This window comes from Solanum dulcamara, chromosome 1 (assembly GCF_947179165.1).
Source record: "Solanum dulcamara chromosome 1, daSolDulc1.2, whole genome shotgun sequence".
NCBI classification, from domain to species: Eukaryota; Viridiplantae; Streptophyta; class Magnoliopsida; order Solanales; family Solanaceae; genus Solanum; species Solanum dulcamara.
Window position 1 is genome coordinate 78783810 of NC_077237.1, and position 12253 is coordinate 78796062.

Genomic DNA, 12253 nt, shown 5'->3' on the forward strand with positions numbered 1-12253 from the left:
CAAGTTAGCACAGAATTCAAGCGTGAAGAAAAAAAAATAAACAGTAAATATGCCTTTGTCTTATTTACGTTTTTGAGATGTATAATAATACTTATTTTATTTATAAAATTAATAAATAATTTATCAGAATATTTTTATTTTATCTTTACTATTAAATATTATTAATCTTTTCAATAGTTAGATGAAGATAATTTGATAAAATTATTTCTATCACTTACTATTTTTTATATATCGCATAAAATTAATAGTGAATAACTATTATTAAACCGCAGGAGTATTTATTACTGAAGAGAAGTCCCTGCAAAATTTATTTCTTCTCTTTTCTCAAAGTTCATGTACTGCCAGGGTTTAATTTGAAGTCATCCAGTCCTGGGGCTAACCGCAAGGAGCTATTCAAATTTCGAAGTTGGAGAGTTAAATGATTTGATATATAATTTTAATTTTTTAAAAAAATACTTTATGTTTGATTCAAAAGGCGAACAACCCTCCCCCCTTATTAGTTGTATAGGATAGGGTGCTTGTGAAAAGCTGTTTTGGATATGAGTAATTCCTAAAAAAAAGGTGAAATTCGGTATTTGACGAAGATTTTTCTATCAATAAATAAGAATGAGTGTTCGATATAGGGGATAGAATCCATCTGCTCTTTATCTCATAATTTTTTTGTGAGGAAGATGAGAGAAAGAGCTGTATTTGTTTGTAAACTCTCCTGGGGACTGAGTGATACCTGTGATCGCCATTTATGATACTATGCAATTTGTGCGACCAGATGTGCATACAGTATGCATAGGATTAGCTGCTTCAATGGGATCTTTTATCCTGGTCGGAAGACAACTTACCAAACGTATAGCATTCCCTCACGCTTGACGCCAATGAATTTTTTCAATCAAAAAATCCTTCTCAATTTTAATTATTAATTTTATATATTTAAAAATTATGTAAAAAGAATATAAGATATAACAAAATAATAAGTTAAAATAGTTATATGACATTTAAAAATAATAAGGTCAAAGATAGATTTGTTTTAATTTTAAAATTTGAATATGCCACATAAATTAAAAAGGCAGAAGTAAGTAATAATAATATGACACTTCAAATTTGATGTGAGAAATTTTGTATTACTTCTTTTTTCAAAATATTAAATTTTGTATCCAGCGTCGAGGTACTCCTAAGAGGTAATTTTTTGGTTTTCTATATTTCGTTGACTTTTTTATTTTTTTTACTTAAAGAGTGTAATTATTTACTTTTAATTATATAATAATTAAATAATTATTTGACCAAATAAATACGTTAAATTATGTTATTATACTCGATTACATTTAATTTTAATTATAAGATGACTTTTCGAACAATTGCTTAATGAAAATTTCAACTTCACTACTATCCATGAAAATACCTCTTCTCTCTCTATTAGACATTTTTTCTTTATAATTTGTCTGAAATTTCCTATCTTATTTGAATTTTATCATAATTATATCTTAACTAAAAAAATATTTCGATACAAAAGATTTTCCTTGGTGAAAAAAAGACACATATATATCTATCAGTCTTTTTGGAAAAATTTTGTACTTTTATAAATTAAATTTTTTTATTTTGAAATACAATAGTATCTATAATGTAGTTATTAAAAAAATCTTATTTAAATAGAGATTTTCTCTCGAATATGTTTTTTATTAGTTGTTTTAATATTTAGATCAATGATCAAATTATGTTAAATATTATATTTTTTATGATTATAATTTTCTTTTCCAAGATTTAAAATTATCAATCTCCATATAATATCCTGATTATTTCGATCCCAACACCTTCTTCACCAACCAAACAACATTACATGTCATGCAAGGGACAAAGATTTGTTGCATGCTAGCTGCTTTTAATTTAGTGTATTTTTTTATTTTATATTTATTTTTGGAAAAAGCCAAAACCAACCTTTAATTTTCCTTTATAAGTTTATTCATATCTCTTTTCTCTTTTCACAATTCACGAACATTAATTTCTTTTGCTTATAATTATCAACCATGGTTTTTAATAAAGAGATTGCTCGTTTTGCTGTTGGTGTTATTGGTTAGTTTATTATTTTGTGCAATTTGTTCCTCCTTGATATTTTTCTTTTTAAGCTCATAATATATAACTAACTAGACTTTGATTTAATTTGTTTAATTTTCAGGGAACATCATTTCACTCATCTTGTTTCTGTCACCTTTGTAAGCTTCAATATATATAATTCCTTCTCTTTTTTTTGCATTATTAACTTTATGATGAATATATAAAAAAAAAAAAAACTATTAGCTACGTTTCATTCAGGTATCTTTTGTATAGTGATCAAACAAGAATTTTTACTAAAATAATTCAACGTCTACTCCCTCCGTTTACTTTTACTTGTCATTTATTTTTAAAATAGATTTTTTTTAATTGTCACTTTTGAGTTTTAACATATCAAGAAAAGATAAAAAGAAAATTCATGTTCTACACTTAATATTAAATACTATTTTCCAAATCATTTTTCAAGACCTAATACTAAACATCAATTAATAAAAATTAGCGTGATAACATACCTATATGAATAGTTATTTTTTTAACGGGTATGTCAAATCAAATAATGATAAGTAAAAATGAACGGGGGAAATATTATATAACTTTTTTGATGAATGGAACTCCAGTGAATTCACTAGCTCTTTTATTATGACCTTTTTTAAAAGAAGAATTAATTATTTTATTTATCTTGATTTATGTGACACTTATTATTTGAGGAGTCAAAAAGTTTGTCTTTAGCAATGATTTTCTCGTCAATTGTTTTTATTCAAATATTTTGAATTAATATTGTATATATATTTATATTAACTATGATAATGTGTAAATTTTCATACAATTTTCAAATATCTAAATTTATTTTAAGATAATTTGAAGAATTTTAATTTTTGAACAGGCCAACATTTTATCGAATCTGGAAGAAGAAATCAGTAGAGCAATTTTCACCATATCCATATGTTGCCACATTTGTAAATTGTGGTCTATGGGTACTCTATGGAATACCACTTGTACATCCACACAGCATACTAGTTGTGACCATAAATGGGACAGGACTTGCCATTGAGGTTGTGTACCTAATGCTGTTCTTATTGTACTCTGAAAAGAAAAAAAGGATGAAAATATTGCTCATTATTGTTGGTGAGATTATTTTCTTGGCTTCACTTGCAATACTTGTTCTAACCCTTGTTCAAACACACAAAAAAAGATCTACTATTGTAGGCAGTATTTGTATGGTTGGCAACATTTTGATGTATGCTTCTCCTCTGGCTATCATGGTAAATATGTTCCCCTTTTTTATTATTACTCTCTTCGTTTCAATTTATATATTATACAACCAACTATCTTTTTAGTGAATTTTCGACGAACATTCTTGTCGCAAACCTTAGAAACGTTTGCGATAGGTACGATTCTAATTAAATATTCGTTGAAAATTTGTAATTTTTAGTATCGTCTGGATTTGTACCGATCCATGTTATGCATTATTGTTCTTTTGCTTTGATTATCTTACTATGTTACGATTAATATTTATCTTTTCTTAGTATTTTTATCATAGCTTCTTTCACCTTTTATTTGTTGAATCGATTTTGAAATGTTTTTCTTGAGACGAGGGTATATTAGAAACTACTTCTCTATCTCACAAGATAATGATAAGATTTGCGTACGCTCTGACTTTCCCAACCACTTATGGAATCATATTGGTTATGTTGTTGTTGCCTGAATTTGTATCTGTATGAGCATAAAATTTAAGAAATAAAAGATGATTTTTCATCACATACTAAAAATATTTTTATAACATATAGTTTTAAACGTGTCGTGACACTTCTATGATTATACTAAGTGCATAATATTACGGGAAACAAAGGTTAGATAATAGGATCCAAAATTTTAAGTTTGGATTTTGAATTCTTGGGAAGGCAACTTATACTAGATTCTAGATAAAATTAATTAAATATATTGAGTGAAAATCTTGACATGCATACAAGATTTTAGCCAAACTTACTGAATCTTATCGAACCTGTAACTAAAACTCTTAACTTTGTCATGTTAATTATTGCAGAAATTGGTGGTGAGAAGCAAAAGTGTGGAGTTCATGCCCTTCTTCCTTTCCCTTTTCTCATTTCTGAATGGTGTTAGTTGGACTACTTATGCCCTCATTCGTTTCGATGCCTTCATTCTTGTGAGCATTCCTCTCCAATTCAATGTTTCGTTCGTCTCAATTTACGTGATACTTTTTCTAAGTTATATTTTGTGAGTTAATTTAATTAATTTTTGTAGCTAAATTAAATTAGAATAATATTCTAAAATCCCTTTTTGTTGTTTAGGTACCAAATTCTATGGGAACTGCCCTTGGACTAGCCCAACTGTTGCTTTATGGGATGTATTACAAGTCCACAAAGAGACAAAATGCAGAAAGACAGGCCCAAGGAGAGCTGGGCCTACCTGAGAAGAAGATAAGCAACCTTGCAAGAGTTTAATTTAGAGTTTTCAGAAACTTAGGCGTGTTTGGTGCGATGTAAAATGATTTTGTAGAAAATGTTTTTTAGAAAAGAAATGAATTTGTTATTTATTGTCTAGTGATTGGTAAGAAAACAAGAAAAGATTATTCCAAGAAGATTTATATACTAGCTAGCAAAACACTATGAATGCGGGATGAGATAGGGAGTGGGGATTCAGGGGGCGACAGTGGGTGGGATGGTCTAGGGGTGAAGATTGGAGAGGAGATAATTAACTTGGAATGTCATTTATCCAACTTGTTTTTCCTATTTCTTTTAGGCTATGTTGCTCGGACTCTTCAAAAATATCAACGGGTGCGTGTCAGATTCTCTAAAAATAGTGTATTTTTGGAGAATCCGACACGAATACGGCATAAAAATTAAAGAGTCAGCGCAACTTTATTTTGTAATAACGTGTTTGCGGTGAGAAATGCACTCATTAGCTTTGTTTGCTCTAATCCAGTGACGGATTTAGTGCTTCGGAACATGGTTCATCCGAACCCCAACACCTTCTACACGGTTATAGATTTATATGTGAAAGAACCCATAATTTTAGAATGTCAATGAATTTAATTAGTGCCAAGAAGGCAAGAACCTTAAAAGACTGAACTCACCAAAATAAAAATCTGAGTCCACCTCCTATTCTAATACCATATCGAATTGGATGAACATTTCATCGAAAAATTTAAGTTATTTAAGAAAACATACATCAATTTTCTTTTCCCCCTCTTTTGGTTGAAAATATGACCTTATTTTAGCTTAAACCTCATAAATGTAATGTTCATTTTTCTTCTATTTATAACTTGTGTGCATTATATGAGTTGATTTCTTTAGATCGACACTCAACATACTTCTTTCTTAATTTCAGTTTTCTTCAAACAAAAAAAACTGATTTTCTGAGATAATAACTACTAGTTGAGCGACTGTCCGAGAAATAACAGTCAAAAAATCACCTGAGGCAAGACAATGTCATCTGGGGTGAGGGCAGCAGCAGAAGCTATGTTAATGACTTCTTCTCCAATACTGGTCATATAAAATGATAACCTCCCCTGTTTTTTTTGCTTCATCAAAAATGTTGTCCATTATTTGAAGGGTCACCATTGTGCTATACATCAAAAATGTTGTCCATAATTTAAATTTTTTCCTGAATTTAAATTAATTACCTGTTCAAATACACTGCCTGAAATGGGAGAGCCATTATTGTCAAGTACTCTATAACAAGCTAACCTTCTTTCTGATGACTCTGAAATGAATTTCATTTGAGAAACAAATGGAATCTTTCCTCCTGGAAAATCCATGGCCTGCTAAGAACATAGTATTATCTAAAAAATTCATTAAAATGATGAAAATCATTAAATATTAAATATAAAACCTTCCTAGATTTAACATGGGTTTTGGTCGGGGGCGGAGTCAAGTAGGGTCGAGGGGTTCAGATGAACCCCATTGGTCAAAAATTACATTGTTTATATATGATAAATATTAGTATTTTTTAGTCATATAATAGATGTTGAATTTCTTTGATTTTGTCCTATATTTTACTTTTTTCATAATTTGAACCTACTTAGTGAAAATCTTGGCTCCACCACTGATAGTGGTGGAATGATTGAGATTCATTCATCCTTAATTAAATGTTTCGAGTTGAAGCCCCTAGGAATGAAAATAAATCATGTTGGGAGTGTTGCCCCTAAAAATAATCCATGCAATACGTGTATCCGAATTTAATCGGATTTCAATACAAGTACTGAACACGGAGTGGAAAATCAAAAAAAAAAGAAGTAAATTCTGTAGTCTGATTTATATTAACCTGAATATAGTAATGTCACGGTTATATATAGCTCAGAAGATAGAAAAAGAAGATAGTTAGTATTTCATTCATAACTTATAAACTGAAAATATTATCTAAAATGCCCAAAGAAAGATTAACAAGGGGAATCAGTTAAACTGTTGCAGTAATTTTATTTTCTTATAAATTGAATTGTTATTAGATAATTTATTAGTGCATAATAAAAGGATTATATATAATGAAAGAGCTATAATAAATTTTACCAGTGTTTTGTTCATGTTTTGGGTATATAGGATCATTATTAAAATTAAAAATTCTCTAATGTAAATTTTTAATAATTTAAGGAATTATATTAAAAATTACACCTATGTAATATTACAACTCAAAGTGAATAATATTAATTACCACCAAAAGGAAATTAAATAGGTTGGTTTCAGAATCAAAGTGTCAGTTTTTTGGTATTTTTATTGAGTTAAATTTTGACAATGTACAATAATTTTTACAGGATCAAATTTATATAATATAAAATATAAGTAAAGGTGGGTTACAGTGTCATAATAACTGCAAATAATTACTTTGAAAATAAAGCAGATTAATGTAAAAATATTTACACGATCAATGTACAGTGAGTTAAATCCTTTCTTATTTTTATTGACAGTGGAAGTAAAAAGTTTTGTATAAAACAAGATTATACATTGATCAATGAGCAATACTAACATACTCAAGTGTAATTTTAAAAATAGATTTTGTTGGAAGGAGGAAGCACCACAACTAAAGTTTAATATGATAAATAATAAAAATAAATTAGACACAAGAATTTTACTTGGAAACCCCTCAAACAGATAGAAGGGAAAAACCACGGGGTAGAAGAATTTTACTATGATAATATGGGAGTACACTGCTCTCAAATATAAGGAGAAAACAATAATAAACACTTCTCTCTTATAAAAAGAACAATCAGCTGGTTTTCCTGTCCACATCTCCATTGGCGTTTTTAGATCAATTGCGGTTGATGGTGACCGATTGATCACATAATAGGCGGTTTTGACTGCTTCTGTCCAGAATGATTTTTCCAACCCTGCAGTTGTCAACATAGTTCTTGTCCGTTCCAACAAGGTTTTGTTCTTCCGCTCTGCTGCTCTATTTTGTTGTGGAGTATATGCCACCATGAACTGCCTTTTAATACCTTCTTGTTTACAGAAGTTATCAAATTCATCACTAGTGTATTCTCCTCCATTATCTGTCCTCAAACACTTGATCTTTTCTCAGATTTAAGTTTCACCCGCGCTTTGAACTCTTTGAAAACTGAAAAACATCTACCTTTCTCTTGATTGGATACGCCCAACTTCTCCTTGAGTAATTGTCAATAAATGACACGAAATATTTCGCTCCTCCTAGGGACTCCACTGGTGCTTTTCAAACATCAGAGTAGACCAGATCTAATATTTCCTTACTTTTAGCAGAGGAACTGCTAAACTTCAGTCTATTTTGCTTACTGGTAACACAATGTTCACAAAAGGATAGTGAAACCTTTTTTGAGTCCTGAAAGAAGCTTTTAATCAGCAAGAATCTTCAAACCTCGTTCCGATATATGTCCAAGTTTACAATGCCATATCATAGTTGATTCTTCAAATGAACTTGCTAACGCGGTTGATGTTTCTCCTTCTTGGTGTGTTTCACCTTTAAGCACATATAGATTTGCAGCAAGTTTTTCTGCTTTCATCACTACAAACTCTCCTTTGAATATTTTCATGACTCCACTATGAGTCTTATATGAACATTCATTATCATCTAATTGTCCTAAAGATAATAGATTCGTCCTCATCTTTTACATATCGTACCTCCTAGATGGTGCATATCGTGCCATCATACATCTTTATTTTGATGGACCCAATATCAATAACATCCAAAGCATGATCGTCTCTCATGAACATAGACCCTCTTGAGATAGGATTATATTGATGGAACCATTCTCTCCGGGAAGTCATGTGCCATGTTGCTCCTGTGTCCATGATCCAGACATCAGTGAAATATTTTCTGCCTTTATTATTTGATTTACTACATAAAATATCGCCATCATCCGAGGTACTTGCAACATTCCCTTGAGCATTTGATGGCTCAGGGTGTTCACTCTTTTTCTTGAACCGACAATCTTTCTTGAAGTGCCCTTTCTTGCCACAGTTGTAACACTTGATATTCTTCTTACTTCTTTATTGAGATCTACCATGATTATGACTCCCACTAGGGCCACATTCCGTTGGTCTTCCTCTCACTATCATCAAAGCTTCTGCTTACTGCGAACTTGCTTGTCTGTCTTGATTATTTTTGAGCTAATTTTCTTCTTCTAAGACAGCAGCTGCAATTTTATCGAAAGTAGATCGTCTGTATTGTTCGTCAGGTTGATGATAAGTTGATCATACGAGTCAGGCAGATTTTGAAGTAGAAGCTTCGCACGTTCAGTCCCCTCTATTTTGCAACCCATTGTTGTAAGTTATGAAAACAGAGTATTCAAAGTATTGATGTGTTCAGTAACTGACATGGATTCTGCCATTCAAAGAGTATACAATCTTCTTTTTAATAAGATTTTATTATGAAAAGACTTGGCCTCGTACAATCCCGTAAGAGTATCCCATATTTTCTGTTTTTCAGCCACACTAGACAACACTTGATCAGCTAGTGCCAAATGTAGATCAGCAACTGCATTGTTGCCTATGTCGTTCCACTTGCTGTCATCAGTAAAGTCTGTGGGTCTGCCTTCAATTGCAGCTAAGCAATTGTCCTTTCTCAATATCACTCTTATTTTTATTTTTTACAATGAGAAATTAGTCCTATTGAATTTCTCAACGTCAAACTTTGTTGTACTCGACATTGTTATTTGCTTCACACCCTTCTAGATCATTTCTGAATATTTTTGCGAACAATCGTGACAAACTGTACCGTCACTGAAATTTACTATTTACGTGAATAGTACTTTTACTATTAATAAATAGTACCTTTGCATAAAATAGACAGAATAACCGAGGGTTCTGATACCACTATTGGGGGAAGAAGCACTACAACTAAAATTTGATATGATAATAATAATAAAAATAAATTAGACACGAGAATTTTACGTAAAAATCCCTCAAACAGATAGAAGAGAAAAACCACGAAATAGAAGAATTTTATTATAATAATATGGGAGCACACTACTCTCAAATATAAGGAAAAAACAACAATAAACACTTTTCTCTTATAAAATAAACAATTACTAAAGAGAACACTCAAGACTACAATATATATCTTGGTGTATAACTCTCTTTGTATTTTTACTCTTTTTTTCTGAATGAATTAAATGAGGGAAAAAGACTCTATATTTATAGGAGAATGAAAACATGTAAAAGGAAGGAGTATACGCGTTTTCATCTTTTAAAATCGCGTAAAATGGCTGCTGACAACAATTTCAAAAGATGCCGCCACCTACCATACCTACCTTTTACTTTTTTCTTTTTGACTTTTCTTGCAGATTTGAAGAGAATGGTGTGTACAAAAACTTTACTCGTACTTTACGAAGGTAAAGAAGTTGTTTCTGATAAACTCTCTGTTGAAATGAAGCATTTCAAAATAGGTATAAAAAGATAACACAGTAGTGAATAAACCATGATGAAAATAATGGAGAAAAAAATTATCACAACAACAAATAATACGATAATCAAAGCAAAAAAATCATGGAATAAAAATGGAGATAGTATATATAACAAAAAAAAGAGTAATAAAAGATTACTTGGTTCTCATCGTCATGATTGATATCAACATGAAAATCCTCCTCATAGCATTGTTGTTTGGACTCAAACTAGGAAAATGGCCTTGAACCTTTATGGTGAAGAAGAGATAAGTAACAAGCCCTTTGAACAAAATGGTTAACGATTCTTCTTGATCTTGAAATCCAAATGGCCATTGGTGGTGTTTCTTAATAATGGAAAAATTAGTGAAAATAAAAAAAAAGAGCTAGAATATTTGTACTTCTCTCCTTGTTACTTTGATTTGGTTATATAAAGAATGGAGAAGGATCAAATATATTCATATATATTATATGAAATATTTTAAACGGAAAAAGGTAAAATAAAATATTTTTTAATTATGTAAAATTGAATAAATAGATTGATGCAGTCAAACCTTACCCTATTTCAAGGTTGTCGCTAAGCAACATTTTTTGATGATGGTGAAGAGTATTCTCCCGGCTCAAACGGACGGGGGCTTCCTATTTGCTTGCAATGCCGGTATATCCTTCGTTAATAATTTGGTCCAAATATTACTGCCATTTTTTTGTTTCAAAAATGCTTCTGTCATTAATATTTTGGTTCAATAATGTTTGTATTTTTACTTTTGGGTCAAAATGTCATTTTTCTAATAAATATATTATTTCTTTTACAAAAATACTTTTATCTGTCAAAATCTTAGCGGGGCAAGACTTGCCCTACCCCACCTTGCCCCGCCCTCACCCATCCGCCATCCCTACTTATACATAGTACTTTCATAATTTATACGATTTTATTTTCTTTTTTAATTGATCCTAAAAAATAAAATATATTTTTTTAGTAAATAATTAGTAATATCTATTAATATTTATTTACGTTTGGTCTCATTTTTTTGTTAAAAAGTCTATAAAAGTTTACTTATCTATTTAAAAATTTAGTTTTTAAAAAATATTGCAAAGTCTTCTAATATTTCTTAAATTCCTTGGCTAATAAAACTAAATAACAAAAATTGAAAACAAAAGAAATAGTAAAGTAATTTTGTATAAAAGTTTAATGGATGTCAACAACGACATACCTGGTGTGGTCTTATAAATGGGGTCAAAAAAAATAAATATATGTAAATATTATTTTTAACTTTATGGATTAGAGAAGTTGTTTTCAATAAATCCTCGACTTAGTAAAAAAATAATTCAGAACAAATTTCTTTTAAAAAATGTAAGAGTAAATAAACTATGAACAAATTATCAAAGAAAAAAACATACTAAGTAGGAGTAATAAGAGTAATAATAAAATTAAAGAAATAAAGTAGTAATAATAACAAAAATAAAAATAAAAAAGGTAAATACTATTACACCCCACACTCTTGAGCTCGGAATATTTCTTAAGCTTCTTAGAAGTTATCATGTGAGCCGGATAATCTACGACACTATCAAACAACTCCAAGAAAGGGAGAATGTGATGCCCCGTAGTAGGGAAGGTTGGAAATAGGATCGTAAGAATCTGGAAGAAGCTGGACGCCAAGTAATGAGTCGTAGGATTTGATTTACCTACGTAAACTACCAATTTAGAAAACTTGCATACCTAAGCCACTTGAGTACATACCAAGCTTACGTAGTAAGGATTATACGGATTCTTAAAACAAGACGAGATTACGAACCCACGAGGAAGAGGAGAAGATGACACGTGGCAGCAGGAGGAGGTGCCACGTGGCAGCAGCTGAAGCAAGCAGCTGACCCACTTGCCTGTTTGGGGGGGGGACCCCACTGCCACGTGGCAGCCCCTAATTGGCAGCATGTATGTGTTGGCCCAATGGGGGCTGGACACGTGTCGCCCTTAGGAGCTGACACATGTCACCCCCTAAGGCAACATATATTTACATGTATTGTGACTAAGGACCTCATTTTTTATCCAAAACTTCAGCCAAAGAGAGGAAAAAAATGTGAAGAACAAAAAAGCAAGGCAGCCACGATTTTGAAAAATTAAAGGTAAGTTCTTCAATTTTTCTTCATGAATTAATTATCTACGGTATTCCTCAATCACGTGGAGATATATATATGTATCTTACGATGTCTACGAATTCATTTCTTCAGCCCTACACTTAGAAACTTGAAGAGAAAAATGTTGGAGGGCAAGAAGAGGGAGCTACGAGTTTGGGGTTGCCAAGGTAAGCCTCCGAGTTTCATTCAGTGAATTAATTATTTAAGGTGTCCCAT

General features: G+C 30.9%; 1 protein-coding gene across 1 annotated transcript; it reads left to right on the forward strand.

Annotated features, from left to right (window-relative positions):
• The first annotated feature begins 2015 nt into the window (after positions 1 to 2015).
• On the forward strand, positions 2016 to 4502 carry LOC129894444 (bidirectional sugar transporter SWEET7-like). The gene is made up of 5 exons (XM_055970152.1): positions 2016 to 2061; positions 2165 to 2201; positions 2924 to 3302; positions 4085 to 4204; positions 4350 to 4502. Exons 1-5 carry the CDS (start codon positions 2016 to 2018, stop codon positions 4500 to 4502), a joined length of 735 nt encoding a protein of 244 aa, XP_055826127.1.
• The last annotated feature ends 7751 nt before the right edge of the window (positions 4503 to 12253 follow it).

Bases quoted from the DNA above. Each gene is read 5' to 3' on its own strand.
- LOC129894444 (XM_055970152.1), top strand. From the start codon at position 2,016: ATGGTTTTTAATAAAGAGATTGCTCGTTTTGCTGTTGGTGTTATTG. The intron at 3,303-4,084 runs GTAAATATGTTC...TAATTATTGCAG, and splicing joins CTTCTCCTCTGGCTATCATG to AAATTGGTGGTGAGAAGCAA. The intron at 4,205-4,349 runs GTGAGCATTCCT...TTTGTTGTTTAG, and splicing joins GTTTCGATGCCTTCATTCTT to GTACCAAATTCTATGGGAAC.